This window comes from Cibotium barometz, chromosome 12, assembly GCF_041138505.1.
Source record: "Cibotium barometz isolate CiBa-2024 chromosome 12, ASM4113850v1, whole genome shotgun sequence".
NCBI lineage: Eukaryota > Viridiplantae > Streptophyta > Polypodiopsida > Cyatheales > Cibotiaceae > Cibotium > Cibotium barometz.
In genome coordinates, this window is record NC_141057.1 from 16,097,871 (window position 1) to 16,113,814 (window position 15,944).

General features: G+C 45.6%; 1 protein-coding gene across 3 annotated transcripts in view; it reads right to left on the reverse strand.

The window, feature by feature from the left end:
• The window catches only part of LOC147633124 (DUF21 domain-containing protein At4g14240-like), a 164,159-nt gene extending 149,232 nt beyond the window's left edge, over nt 1-14,927 (reverse strand). For 2 of the 3 annotated variants that reach the window (XM_086806134.1, XM_086806136.1), the window contains exons 1-3: nt 14,808-14,927; nt 14,639-14,704; nt 14,164-14,330 (exon numbers count right to left, since the gene is read on the reverse strand). In XM_086806134.1, the coding sequence (XP_086662260.1) occupies nt 14,164-14,330; nt 14,639-14,658 (187 nt within the window). In that variant the 5' untranslated portion in view covers nt 14,659-14,704; nt 14,808-14,927. Of the gene's footprint in view, nt 1-14,163; nt 14,331-14,638 lie in introns of all 3 variants that reach the window. The other variant, XM_086806135.1, reaches the window with a different exon arrangement.
• Nucleotides 14,928-15,944: the final 1,017 nt, after the last annotated feature.

Genomic DNA, 15,944 nt, shown 5'->3' on the forward strand with positions numbered 1-15,944 from the left:
TTTGAAAAACTCTTTGTCGAGCCATACCGCTTCATGAGTTCCTCAGTCCTGAAACTTCGTGAGGAACTATCGCAGTCTTCGGCCTGAGCCATGCTTGAAACGGTGCAGAAGGATCTGTTCTGGAACCATAACTTCTGCTTCATCCACAATGTCTAGTTCCGCTTCGTCTTTGACCTCTGAAGGGGTTGGACCTGCATATGGCTTTAACCAACTGACATGAAAATTTGAAATACATCGTACATAGTCCAACTCAGAGGTAGCTTTAACTGCATAGACACCTCATTAATCTTTTTCCTCATGGGAAAAGATCCGAAGCTCCGGAAAGACAACTTTGGGCATCGCTTGCCTAGCTGTTTCAATCTTTGCTTCATTATCCGAAGATAAACCCAATCCCCTTCCGAAAACTTCATATCCCTTCAATCTTTATTGGCCTTTCGACTGTAGGCCTCTTGCGCTTTGGCCAATCTGTCTTTTACTGACTCTAAGGTCTCCTAGTAAGACTCCGTCACTCTGTTCACCTCCGGTACTGAAGACGAAGTCCTGGTTACCTTCCTGGATAAACCCAATCCCCTTCCGAAAACTTCATATCCCTTCAGTCTTTATTGGCCTTTCGAGTGTAGGCCTCTTGCGCTTTGGCCAATCTGTCTTTTACTGACTCTAAGGTCTCCTAGTAAGACTCCGTCACTCTGTTCGCCTCCGGTACTGAAGACGAAGTCCTGGTTAACAACGACTGGAAAGGTCTTCCAAACGCTACCTCATATGGAGTCCTGCCAATAGCTGAAGAAAAAGAGTCATTCAAAACAGCTTGAACTAAAGGAAAATACGATTCCCACTTAACTTGTTGATCGTGGACATAACACTTCAGCACATCAAAGGCCAACTGGTTGTATATCTCTGTCTGGCCGTCTGTCTGTGGGTGGAATGCACTGAAAAAATTCAACTTAGTACCAAAATTATCAAACAATGCCCTCCAAAAATGACCGGTAAACTTGGCCTCTCGGTCTGACACTATGGTCCTAGGAATCCCGCCAATCGGGTACCAATGCCGAATGAACAACTAGGCAACATCCTCGGCGGTCACATTGGCCCTGCAAGGAATAAGCATAACAAATTTGCTAAACCTATCAACAATAGTTAAGCACTGTGTATTACGCTTACTCGGACTGGGAGGCAAATTTGTGACAAAGTCCATCGAAATGTCTTGGAAAGGACCCTCAGAAATTGGCAAGGGATGTAACCACGAGGAGCTTTCACCTTTTGACAAATGTCACAGCATTGTACATATGTAAACACATCACGCCTCATCTTTGGCCAATAGTATTGCCGTTCTAATTTCTCCAGAGTCGAATTCATGCGCCTATGACCACCTGTAATGGCGTCATGGGCATCATGGAGAAGAGCTGCCCTCAACGACTTCATGACACACAGTCGGCCTTTGTAGAAAAGCCAACCATCGCGTATCAGAAAATGGGATGGTCCTGTGGCATCGAATGCCTGTTCCCACTATGTACCGAATTCCTCGGAATCCGCGTACGTGTGCTTCATGTTATCTAGTCCTGTACCAACAAGATCAAGTCTAGTGGTCTGAACTGTAGACACTTGTCCCTTCCTGCTTAAAGCATCAGCCACTGGATTAGCCTTTCCTGGAAGGTACTCAATCATACCACCGAACTGCTGGAATATCTGACTCCAGCGGTGTTGTCGATCACTCCACTGTGCACTTGGCATTGTCTGAATCCAACGTAATGCCTCATGGTCACTACGAACCTCGAAGTCACGGCCATACAAAAAATGTTTCCAATGTTTCAAGGCCTGTATAACTGCTAGGAGTTCCCGATCATAGACTGAGTAGTTCTTCTCGACGGGCAGTAACTTATGAGACATCTAAGCTACTCGATGACCATTCTGTTGTAAAACACCTCCAATTGCGATGTTACTCGCATCGGTGATCACCTGAAATGGTTCGTCCCACGAGGCAAGTGCTAAACAAGGTGCTTCTGATAAAGCCACCTTGAGGTTCTGGAATGCCTCCAACGCTCGTGGAGTCATTTGCCTTCTTGTTTTCATTCCCTTTAGCAGATCGGTGAGATCTGCCGAGAGGTCAGAAAACTTGTCGATGTGGGTGGAATATGCCTGGCATATACCCACAAATGATCTAATGTCATAGGTTGTCTGAGGTCCTTCCCAGTTGACAATCTCGGCCACTTTAGCCGGATCAAGTCGAATGCCTTCAACACTAATTATATATCCCAAGTAATGCACCTGGAACAGATAAAATTCCAACTTCTTTTCATTGATGTAGAGCTCGTTGCTTTCCAGCAACTTAAGGACTTTCTCCACATCAACGTCATGCTGCTCAACCGTAGCTGAAAATACCAGTATGTCCTCCAAAAATATGAACACACACTTTCCAATCAAATCTCGGAAAACACGCATCATCATGCAGTTAAATGTAGCGGGGGCGTTCGGTGCATGTTACATACTCATGGTAGTCAACCCACAAGACTATAACTATCAACTCCATTATGCATAGTATGGACTAGATACTACGACATCCCCACTAACATCATCAGTGCGCCCAATAGTGGGTGTAGAACTCTGTATCAAGATATGCTCACACACGCACCACACACACACACACACACACACACACACACATATAAGAGCATATATTCACACAAAGCCCTTCGTACTGAGTTTTCGTCAAACCTCCGGAGATGCAGCATGAACTCACCCATAATGAAGCCTAGCACTAAGGGAAGTAGCAAATCAAGCCAAATGGCATGGCCACAAATTCATAGTGGGCCCGTTCCGTACGGAAGGCTGTCTTGGGGATGTCCCCCTCCACAATCCGTACCTGGTGGTACCCACTCTTTAAATCCAATTTTGAAACACCTTTGCTCCATTCAGCCTCTCAAGAATATAGTCAATTTGAGGCATCGAGAATCTGCTCTTGATAGTCAGCTTGTTGAGTGCACGATAATCGACACATACGGGAAGACCCATCTTTCTTCTTGACAAATAAGATCGGTGCTGCAAATGGCGACACGCTGGGGCGGATGAAGCCAGCTTGCAACAATTCTTGGCGTTGGCGGTCCAACTCCGATTCCATTGCCTTGGAAAGGCGATACGGAAACTTGCCCGGGGGTTCGGAGCCTCGGAGGAGGTCAATCTTGTGGTCAAGGTAGGATCAAAACGTACGTACGGATCCAATCCGTACCGTACATCCGTACGGTACAGGGATCCGTACCTACGGATCGATCCGTACGTTGTTTTTTTTTGGTGCGGCGTGCCTGCGTCTCGTGTCTGCGTCTGGACTCTGGAGGCCGTACGACCTCAACCTTCCAAGGGCCAGCCGCCATGCTCTCTCTCCTCTACAGTCGCATTCTCTCTCTCTTCGCTACTGTCGCCGCCGCCTTCTCCCTGGCCCCCCCTGCTCACCGCCGCCTCAGTTCGCCTCTTCCCTCACCGCCCCTGTTCGCTTCGCGCCTCTGTGCGTAGCCGCCCTCTCTGTTCGCCACTGGCGCCCAGTACGGCTAGCAACATAACTCACCCACCCTTGCTCAGGCCCCCAAGGCAGCAACATAACTCTCTCTCTCTCTCTCTTCTCTCTCTCTCTCTCCAAGGAGATCACAAAGGACATGGAGGGAAAGCTCGAAGCCAAGCAGTCAGGATGGGTCGAGGTGGTGGTGAAGAACATCCGTAAAGAAGTGAGGGAGGAGACTCAAAGGAAAGAACACCAAATCATTCACACCACCATTGAGGAGGAGAAGATGAGGCATGCCCGCCGCCTCAACATTCGAGTCACAGGTATAGCCGAGACACCCGACTCCACTCCAGAGAAAGATGGACAGCTTCTATGCATGAAGCTCGGCTACAAGGAAGAGCACCATCTCCCCTTCACCAAAGCATGGAGAGCCGGGAAAGACTCAACACGCAAGCGAGCCCTCATCCTATAGTTTGCAGGAGAGACGGAGAGGGTCACCTTCATGAGGAAGAGGGTCATACTACGGGGTTTAGAGGGAGCTCCTATTTTCTTGGATGATGATCTCACGAGGATGCAGCTTGAGCATAGGAGAACTTGCATGCCACGAGTCTTACACGCGAGGAGAGAAGGCAAGAAGGCCTTCTATCGAGATGGTCGGGTCATCATTGATGGCCGGCCCATGGATTAGCGGTTTGGGGCCTATGGGACACAGACCAGGCCACTGACAGAGATACACATGGCAGTATGGAACTGTAATGGTTCACTATGGGTGCAGCCTGGACGACTGGAGCATGTTATGGTGGGGAGAGACATCATACTTTTGACAGAGACACATCAGAGCCCAGAGAGAGGGCTACCTCGAGTAGAGGGATTCCAGTGAGAGTCAGCATACAGGAGGACCACACGCCAGGGTACCTCGAGAGGGTCGGGGGGAGTAGCAGTCCTATTCAGACGGGAGCTACAGGGGAGACTGAGAGTGGTAGCACAGGATCCAGAGGCCAGATACATGTGGATCAGCTTACAGCTCTCACAGGACAGGGTTATATACATAGCTCTATGTTACTTTTATCCATCAGGATCCTCCTATGTCATTACAGAGAACATGCCACAGGAGGAGGAGACAGAAGCCTCGCCATACACTTGTCTGTCAGAGGAGATTATGCATTATTCTACACTAGGGGAAGTATTTCTTACGGGCGACTTCAATGCCCACACACAGAGCAGACAGTGTGAGGTGTATGACTATGCGCGGACTGGCACTGTTTCTTGTGCAGGACCGTGCACACCTGACCTTCGACTCATGTGCAGGACAATGCACACCTGACCTCGGACGACTGAGATGGATCCCTGGCTGACTCGTCCCGGACTGGGCTCACATGGGACCAGTTCACCATCCCAGATCCTGCACCTTCTGTACAGAAACGTCTACGTGGCATCCAAGTGCGGGATGCACGTGACATCCCCTTCTGCTTAACTTGACGGAAGCTGCATAGCCTCCAAATAATCCGTCAATAACGCCGGATAGTCTTCAAAGAACTCTTTGTCGAGCCATACCGCTTCATGAGTTCCTCGGTCCTGAAACTTTGTGAGAAACTGTCGTAGTCTTCGGCCTGGGCCATGCTTGAAACGGTGCAGAAGGATCTGTTCTGGAACCATTACTTCTGCTTCATCCACAATGTCTGGTTCCGCTTCGTCTTTGACCTCTGAAGGGAGTGGACCTGCATATGGCTTTAACCAACTGACATGAAATACATCGTGCATAGTCCAACTCGGAGGTAGCTTTAACTGCATAGACACCTCATTAATCTTTTTCCGGATGGGAAAAGGTCTGAAGCTCCTGAAAGACAACTTTGGGCATCGCTTGCCCACCTGTTTCAGTCTTTGCTTCATAATCCGAAGATAAACCCAATCTCCTTTCGAAAACTTCATATCCCTTCGGTCTTTATTGGCCTGTCGAGTGTAGGCCTCTTGTGCTTTAATCTGTCCTTTACTGACTCTAAAATCTCCTGGTAAGACTCCGTCACTCTGTTCGCCTCCGGTACTAAAGACAAAGTCCTGGTTAACAACGACTGGAAAGGTCTTCCAAACGCTGCCTCATATGGAGTCCTGCCAATAGCTGAAGAAAAAGAGTCATTCAGAACAGATTGAACTAAAGGCAAAAACGATTCCCACTTACCTTGCTGATCGTAGACATAACACTTCAGCACATCAAAGGCCAACTGGTTGTATATCTCTGTCTGGCCATCTGTCTGTGGGTGGAATGCACTGGAAAAATTCAACTTAGTACCAAAATTATCAAACAATGCCCTCCAAAAATGACTGGCAAACTTGGCATCTCGGTCTGACACTATGGTTCTAGGAATCCCACCAATCGGGTACCAATGCCGAATGAATAACTGGGCAACATCCTCGGCGGTCACATTTGCCCTGCAAGGAATAAGCATAACAAATTTGCTAAACCTATCAACAATAGTTAAGCGCTGCATATTACGCTTACTCGGACTGGGAGGCACATTTGTGACAAAGTCCATCGAAATGTCCTGGAAAGGACCCTCAGGAATTGGCAAGGGCTGTAACAACCCTATCTTCTTTCCACGAGGAGCTTTCACCTTTTGACAAATGTCACAGCGTTGTACATATGTAAACACATCACGCCTCATCTTTGGCCAATAGTATTGCCGTTCTAATTTCTCCAGAGTCGAATTCATGCGCCTATGACCACCTGTAATGGCATCATGGGCATCATGGAGAAGAGCTGCCCGGAATGATTTCTGACACATAGTCGGCCTTTGTAGAAAAGCCAACCATCGCGTATCAGAAAATGGCATGGTCCTGTGGCGTCCAATGCCTGTTCCCACTGTGTACCGACTTCCTCGGAATCCGCATACGTGTGCTTCATGTCTTCTAGTCCTATACCAACAAGGTCAAGTCTAGTGGTCTGAATCGTAGATACTTGTCCCTTCCTGCTCAAAGCATCGGCCACTGGATTGGCCTTTCCTGGAAGGTACTCAATCATACCACCGAAGTGCTGGAATATTTGACTCCAACGATGTTGTCGATCACTCCACTATGCACTTGGCATCGTCTGAATCCAGCGCAATGCCTGATGGTGGTCAGTGCGAACCTCGAAGTCACGGCCATACAGGAAATGTTTCCAATGTTTCAAGGCCTGTATAACTGCTAGGAGTTCCCAATCATAGACTGAGTAGTTCTTCTCGATGGGCAATAGCTTACGAGACATGTAAGCTACTAGATGACCATTATGTTGCAACACACCTCAAATTGCGATGTTACTCGCATCGGTGATCACTTGAAATGGTTCGTCCCACGAGGCAAGGGCTAAACAAGGCGCTTCTAACAAAGCCACCTTGAGGTTCTGGAATGCCTCCAACGCTCGTGGAGTCATTCGAATCTCTTGCCTTCTGGTTTTCACTCACTTTAGCAGATCGGTGAGATCTGTCGAGAGATCAGAAAACTTGTCAATGTGGGTGGAATATGCCTGGCATATACCTACAAATGATCTAATGTCATAAGCTATCTGAGGCACTTCCCAGTTAACAATCTCGGCCACTTTAGCCGGATCAAGTCGAATGCCTTCAGCACTACATGTATTGAGGGTTGAGCTTGCTCCCCCCAGTCTCTCTCTCTCTCTCTCTCTCTCTCTCTCTCTCTCTCTCTCTCTCTTGCAGACTATGGTAATGCTCTCATCAGATAAAATCAGGTACAGTTGTGTGAATTTCATGCTTATATGCAGAGGCTAGTTGCCTCCTTGAACAGGAACCGGTGTAGTTAGTTCCTACACCAAAGCAGGGACGGAAGAGGGTAATAACCTCTTCAATACAACGCTGTTTTAGCACTGTTTAGGTGCTGTTTTTGGGCTGTTATGTTGCCCGATTGATGCCAGAATGCAGTAGGACTTTGCTAAAGTCTTGCAGGACAGTACAAGGGTTAATTTGGACCGAAAACAGAGCTGAAAACAGGTCTGTGCAGAAAATTACAGCAAGCTGAATTGTGATGTTTTGGACTCCATTGGGTAGTCTGATGCCTATGGAAGTGAGCCTGTCAGTTGGGACTCATTCTGAGATGTTATGGAACAGTTTTAGTGCAGTTATGCTGGCAAATTTCTCCCAGAATTTGTAAAACTCAGCTGGTGCAAGTAGAGTGCTCTGTTGCACTCGTACTTTGTATTTTCCAACTTTTTTTTAACAATAAAGAAATACTGCAAGGGGCGCCGGACTTCGGGGCCAATGTGTTGTTGAGCGAGGGAGCGAGGATTCTATGATTGTGTGTCTGAGTAAGTCCAAGTTATTTGTGAATGAATTACCGCTTTATGTGTCCATAGACCGGTTTTATGGTTCCGTTGCCGGGATAGAGTCCTCTTTCTGCAAGAGCCCGGACACGGATTGGATTGGGTGAACAAGAGAGACACACAGTGAGGTACAACTGATTACAGGTGAGAAAGAGTACGGTCTCTTTCTTTGGATACAGGTTCCCTTAAACTTTCAGTTGACAGTATGACAGACAAAGGGAAAGGCAAGCTCCCTACCGAAGAGAGTTCCTCTTCTACTCGCAAACAGCGTATAGAGGTGACAGGTGCCCAGGTGTCAGCCTCTGCTCGGACGGAGCCAGTAGTACAGCCAGCCTTGTTAGAGGAACAACAGGAACAGGAGGATTTGTTTCAGGCACAGCTTCTTAGCATGGTTGGAACTTTTCAGCAGCTAGTTAAGAATCCTAGAATGAAGAAATTTTTGCAGTCACGTACAGGGGATTCCCAGGTTGAAGCATCCCAGCATGCAGTAGAGAGGGCACAAGAACAGTTGCAAATGAGGGTAGAGCATGTTGAGCAGGCACCTGTGATACTAGCTGATCCAGTGCAACATGTTACCCAGGCACAGGTACAGGCATTTAATGGCCAGGGCAGTAATGTGCAAAGGGTCATGCCGACCATTCCTCCATTCGTTGCTTCCCAGCCTGGCTATTTTGGTGGTGGGTCTGTTTTCCAGGCCATGGCTAGGCCGCCCACAGTTTTGCCAGGACTGATGTCAAGAGGGTCACCAGGAATGATGCCTATGGAAGCTGTGAACCCTCTTTATGCCAATATAGGTGTGCAGCCCGGACTTCAAACTTATTTTAGTCCAGCTTTGGGGCCCCCAGCACCTATCAGTGTGGCTGAATTTTCTCAACCTAGTGGACAAAGAGCAGTAAGGACTGATGCAGAAAAGGTGCAGAAGGATTACAAAGAAGGAGGTCAAGCAGTAAAGTTTGAGCCTTTCAGTGGGATACAGAACAAATTGAAAGCGCTGACTTTCATTCAGCAGTTTGATGCAACATTCACTGGAGGCAACTTCACAGAGTCTTCTAAGGTGCGGAAGGCTGCTACTTTCTTGAAAGCTAACGCATTGCAGTGGTGGACCTCACTGTTGATGCAAGGACAGGCACCTGCTACATGGGTCCAATTCAAGCAGCAGTTCTCTTTTGCATGGCTGACAAACACCTTTGAAGTGGATGTGATGACAGCATGGCACAAACTGGATTCAGCTAATTGTGCAAATCTGGAAGAGTACAATAAGAAGTTTTGGGATGCACTCTTGCCAGTAACTTCTTACAGGACAGTGCCATTGTCAGAGCAAATAGAGAAGTATTGCTGTGGTTTACCCAAAGAGATCAAGGATTACTGTATTAAGACCAATGTTTCCAACATGACTCAACTAATTGAGAATGCAAACATGGCTAATGCACTGCTTCAGGGAGGTTCAGGTGGTTTCAAGAGCACAGTGAAGAAGGAACCTCAAGGCAAAGGACAGAAGAGGCCACTGTATGGCAAGTCATTTGAAGAGAGAAAGGCACTGATGCAAGCTAGGAAATGTTTCATCTGTGAACAGAAAGGGCATATGGCTGCAAAATGTCCACAACAGCCAGCAAAAGATGCGGAGGATAAACAAGGGCCACCCAAGAAGAAGACAATGCCGAGGGCAGGATTGATACCTGACATGGTTGGTGACCAGCCATGTGATGATGCGATTAAATTGTGCAAAGCATGGGGTAAAATCAGAGATGCTACAGTGCTGATTTTCTTTGACCCTGGTGCTCGAGCCAACTTTATTTCACCGGCATTGGCAACCAAGTTGGGAATTCGTGCTGAAGAGATGGGACCAGTTGGACAGGCTGATTTAGCATGCCCTGGGCATTCAGTTCCTGTCACTCCTATACTTGGCAAACTTCGCATGCATATACAGAGTTATGTTGACACAAAGGAGTTTCTTATCATGCCCTTGGAAGGATGTGATGTCCTGTTGGGAATTCCATGGTGTCATAGGAAACATGCAGTGTTGGATGCTTTCAATAGGAAAATCACAATTCTACATAGGGACAAGACTCATGTTTTGGATGTGAAGCTGAAAGGAGAGTCTGTCCCAGTTATTTCTGCTTTTTGAACCTGAATTTTGAATGACCTGTACACTTGTATCATATGTTTGGCAATGTACAGTTTTCACATTTGTTGTCAATGACTTAATCAATGAATGAACTTTCAGTGCTTTGAAGTTGTATCTGTTACGCTTCAAATGAATGATTTACATGTTGTGACACTAATAGTACAAGATATATGCTATCGCCCTGTGTTGCATCCGGAAACATGTATTTGAAAGGCTTGAACCTGCGATGGCACAAATGGTAGTGGGGAATTCCTATCATCGCCCCGTGTCATCTGTTGGCAAGAGATACATGCGATGACACTAATCACCTGGGGAATCTTGTGATCGTCCTGTGTCATCCGTTTGCATGTGGACTTGCAATCGAGGTCGCTTGCTTCTTTCAAGAGGGGGGTATGTCACCAGGAGGTGAAACTTTTTGCAGTTGTTTTCCTTATTTACATTTCTTTATAAATATATATTTTTCTTTTCTTTCTCTTTGGTTGCTGTTGTTTTCCCTCGGGATCTCTTGGAAGGGCTTGGGCCATTGCAATGTCAGAATGGGTCAGCCAGTGGGACTTTGGACCAATGGTTGGCTAAGCCTGAGAACTGCACTGAAAGATGAATGACAGTGTCCAGGACATGGCCACTGAATGAGGGCATAGGCCGGTTTACACTAGTAAGTGGCCGCCACTGAAATGTGAATGTATCTTGAATTCTAAGCAAATTCTGAAGTGACCATAGTGGTCAAAGATGGTCAGGAGACCAGAAGGAATGCAGATGACATCATCCCTAAAATCTAGGGAACTGCTATTTTGGGCAGTGTCGGAATTGAAAAGTGTTCGCGTCAGTTTGTGCGGAATGTCAAGGGGACCAAAAGCTGGCAAAGGACTGTTGTTAGAATGTGAACCAATCAGGAGATTTTTAGCTTGGAAGATTGCATGTGGAAAAGGCTTAAAAATGTGCCAAGTGTCAAATTTATGTGCATTTTCCACACTGGGAAGAGGGAAGCGTGGGATTTTGGGCTGAATGAGGTTCATTTGCAGCCATTATGGTGGATTGTTGCAGGTTAAGAGCTATTGTGGTGCACTCCCTTGCCCTGCAACTCATGTATTGAGGGTTGAGCTTGCTCCCCACAGTCTCAGTCTCTCTCTCTCTCTCTCTTGAGACTATGGTAATGCTCTCATCAGATAAAATCAGGTACAGTTGTGTGAATTTCATGCTTATATGCAGAGACTAGTTGCCTCCTTGAACAGGAACCGGTGTAGTTAGTTCCTACACCAAAGCAAGGACGGAAGAGGGTAATAACCTCTTCAATACAACGCTGTTTCAGCACTGTTTAGGTGCTGTTTTTGGGCTGTTATGTTGCCCGATTGATGCCAGAATGCAATAGGACTTTGCTAAAGTCTTTCAGGACAGTACAAGGGTTAATTTGGACTGAAAACAGAGCTGAAAACAGGTCTGTGCAGAAAATTACAGCAAGCTGAATTGTGATGTTTTGGACTCCATTGGGTAGTCTGATGCCTATGGAAGTGAGCCTATCAGTTGGGACTCATTCTGAGATGTTATGGAACAGTTTTAGTGCAGTTATGCTGGCAAATTTCTCCCAGAATTTGTAAAACTCAGCTGGTGCAAGTAGAGTGCTCTGTTGCACTCGTACTTTGTATTTTTCAACTTTTTTTAACAATAAAGAAATACCGCAAGGGGCGCCGGACTTCGGGGCCAATGTGTTGTTGAGCGAGGGAGCGAGGATTCTGTGAGATTGTGTCTGAGTAAGTCCAGGTTATTTGTGAATAAATTACCGCTTTATGTGTCCATAGACCGGTTTTATCACACCTCATCTTTGGCCAATAGTATTGCCGTTCCAATTTCTCCAGAGTCGAATTCATGCCCCTATGACCACCTGTAATGGCATCATGGGCATCGTTGAGAAGAGCTGCCCTGAACGACTTCATGACACACAATCGGCCTTTGTAGAAAAGCCAACCATCGCGTATCAGAAAATGGCATGGTCTTGTGGCATCGAATGCTTGTTCCCACTGTGTACCGAATTCCTCAGAATCCGCATACATGTGCTTCATGTTATCTAGTCCCGTACCAACAAGATCAAGTCTAGTGGTCTGAACTGTAGACACTTGTCCCTTCCTGCTCAAAGCATCGGCCACTGGATTGGCCTTTCCTGGAAGGTACTCGTCTCTTGTCAATTCAGCAAATTACTTCTTGTATTGAGCACGTGTCCATCAAGTGTATTTAAGTGTATTGATTAGCATTGTGTTTAACCAAGTTACAGATTCCTCTCAATAGAGGACATTTCTGCTTCCATGCATTTCTGCCATTACAACTATGTAAGAGCCTCATCTGGACACTCAAGCTCATCGATCTCCAGTCTCGTGAGAGCATAATTCATTGTGTGATGAGATGTGGAAGCCTAAGATGAACGACGAAGTCCAAGGATGATGGTAGAGATCTGGTTATGGAGCTATGCTCAGTGAGACTAGAATCTCTAAAGAGTTGCCAAACCCACCAAGGTAGCCTAGCCTTCCTCTCTCAAAGCGTAAAGAAGAAGATCCAACTGCAATAGAGGACTCATCCGATGCTGCTGGGAGAGGTGATGAAGTAAGCAAGCATTGAAGGGGGCAATGCAAGACTCGTAGAGGAACTGGGAACTGCAAAAGCTAGTGCAACAGGAATTGGTGGCTGTAAAGTAGAAGCTGGCACCGGATTTGTTCGAGGAGGAGGAGGAGCTGGACGTGGAAGAGGTTTAAGATCGGAATGGATCATCCAAAAATCTGGAGATGCATCACGTGGAGAGGAGTCGATACACTGTAGACAGTTGATTATTGCTAAAAATAAGCACAAGGGAAGCCCGTAGGTGCTTACAAGCATAAGAGACTGTTGCAACAGCCATTGACCTCCAGCAAATATGCAAAGAGATAAGAAATGAGGAGAAGGGTCAGAACCCTTTTATACCTCATGTATGAGCGAGTCGGCCTGTGGCAGGCTGACAACAGCGTGAGCCATAAATGGCCTAAAAGACTCATAAAAATTCTAAAAAAAACCTAATGATGTCTACTAGATATGCTAATGCAAGGCCTCATAGAAATGACCAGTACAAGCATGCTAGGGTACATGTAGACCCTCTGGAGATGATATATTTTCGAACACCACCACCTATTCTAAAGCCAACCCTTCTCTATCACGTGATCTATTCAGCTCTATATACAATCCATATCTTTGGCTCTCAAGCCATTTAACCTCTCATTCCTTGGACCTGAATTTAGATCATACTCATCCATCCACATCTATGAATATGCAAGCAAAGACAATGATTGAGTTTCACATGCATCATCCTCAATCATTGTGATGTGCGTCATGATGGACAACCGATTTGTGATAAGACAATCAACCCATATTGTGAGCCCCAATCTAAAAAGGACGATTGAGGCTATGTGTGAAGACAATTAAACCAAAACGTATGATAAATTTTATAGACAATCAGCCCATGTTGTGAGCCCCAATCTAAAAAGGAACAAGTGAGGCTATGTGTGAAGGCAATTGACCCAAAACGTAAATTAATGCAACCAACACAAAGTTAGCCAACTAAATGGGCCTAACTTTGGTTATAATAGAATCCCTCTCCCACCATTCTACGTTCAAAGCCCTCAGTTGGTGAAAACACCAACAATGGAGATCCAAAGAACCATAGTCTCCAAGCTCATCACTACAGTGGTGAATGACGGTTTTCAACCAAATATCAAAAGAATCTTCCACACAATCAACAGTATTTACAAAAGATTTGGCATCGGCTTTTTGGCAACTATGGATGTCACATGCATCATCCTCAGTCATTGGATGCATGTGTACTGTAGGCTATCACACTGAAGGTCGAGGTTTTGTAGAAAATCAGTCCGCATTGTGAGCTCTAATCTAAAAAGGGGCAAAACAGGCTATGTATGAAGGCATTTTATGCAAAAAACACACGAAAGCGAGCTACTGCAACTTATGCAAATTAACACAAAGTTAGCCAGCTAGTTAGCCTACTTATCCTAAAAATAGGACCCCTCTCTCCTCATTCTAAAAATCTTCCACGAGCCTTTTAGGAGTAGCCAAGAGAGAGATAGAAAGAGAGAGAATCAAGTCAGGAAGAGTAGTTGATTCAGCTACAGATTCACAACCGGATGGTAAGATCAGATATGACCTAGCATCTAGTTATGGTTACAGCATCTACTTATCATATTTATATATAAATAAAAAGAAGGGCCATACCTGCTTGCTTTTGCTCTTTGGGGGTGCCGCTTCTCTGAAGAACCTCCATCTCCACAAGATCCAGCGACATTAGGCCGAGGGTGAGCCCAGACATGGTCCCACCAAACAAGACCAGAAACACAGAGACGAACGCATCTATGAGGGTTCCCAATGAGGACTTAGCTCCTCTGCAAATCCAAACCACCACCACCACCACCAAAAAACAAAAAACAGCAAACCAGAAACAAAAGAATTAATCACGACACTTCCCAAGATCCGGTTTGTCGATGATTGATTTATGTATTTTTAAAATCAAATAGATCTATACACAAGTTTTTTTTTATTTACAAAAACCCAACAGTGAAAACCCTAAATAGATTTGGGGACAAGGAAAAAAAAAACTCGCAAAGATAACAAGGAAAAAATCCTGCATAGATTTGAGTACAAGGGGAAAAAACCTCGCAGATTTCAGAAAAGGGAGAAAATTTTCACTTACATGAGGTTGAAAGGTTCCATGTTTTCTGACCGTTTGGCCAATGGGTCGACCGTCCCTGTGATCTGCCTGTGAGAAGAAAAAGGCAGAGGAGGGATTAAGTTACTTAACAGGAGAAACTAGCAGTCGTGGTGCCATAATTTAGTACAATGTGGTCGGAGGCCAAGCTTACCTGAGCAGCTCACGCTCCAAGCGTGTGCGTGTGCGTGTGTGTGTGTGAGACGTGAGAGCCTATGGGTGCTTCCCCCTCTTTTGGCGCCACGTGTCCCTTGCCAATTTCTCTGATGAAAATATATAAATCCTCTTTTTGGATTTCATTAATTAATTAAATAGAGAGATTGTTCGATTTTGAAGGGTATCTCCAAGGTAAAAACCTTACTATTTTGGGCCAGGCACTTGGAAAGAAAAAATTGGGAAGATGCCATGAATGAGCAAATGTCAGCATTGGATGCAAATGCAACATGGGAATTAGTGTCTTTGTGTAAGGAAAAGAAGTATAAGGTTAAGCATAACATAGATGGTTTAGTGAGCAAGTATAAGTCAAGTTTGGTCGCCAAGGGCTCTCTCTCTCTCTCTCTCTCTCTCTCTCTCTCTCTCTCTCTCTCTCTCCATCCAAGAGATCAAAGACATTTTTTTCTATATCTGTAGGCAAGACGAATAAGATAGAGTTTGGGTGAATATATATCACGAGCAGTGTATTGACCTCACCTAGTATTGTGAGTGTTGTTGGCTAGCCCAAATGTTTAATCCAATGATATCTTATGTTTCACACACCTTCTGCGGCTTGCCTCCGCACCCCTTTCACATATGCCCCGTCTTCTCCATCAAATAGAGGTAGAATTGTAGCAGAAAGCTCAAGTGTGAAACTCTATTACTAAGCATGCATAAGAATGTGTGTGTGTGTGTGTGTGTGTGTGTGTGTGTGTGTGTGTGTGTGAGAGAGAGAGAGAGAGAGAGAGAGAGAGAGAATTCCTCCTAACCTACTAATGCATACTTTCCCCCCCTTGTGATGTGATAGAGAGAAGGGAAGGGGAAATTTCTAAATATAAAGATCATATATGATTTTATTAGATTTTGAATTACAAAGAGAACATTATGACTTCCTAATAGATTCAAAAAAAGCTAGAACTAAAACCTATCAAGGGCGACACAAATTTGACAGCCAATCAAATGTGTATTAATTAATGTCGCAGTATCAAGCTTAAGCACTCTCACTGCCCTTTCTAAAGCTTACCCAGTTGTTGGCTACCGGGGAGGAGACCCTCTTCTCTTTCTACACCTCTGCATGCCGTGAGCTTTTCATCCCCCC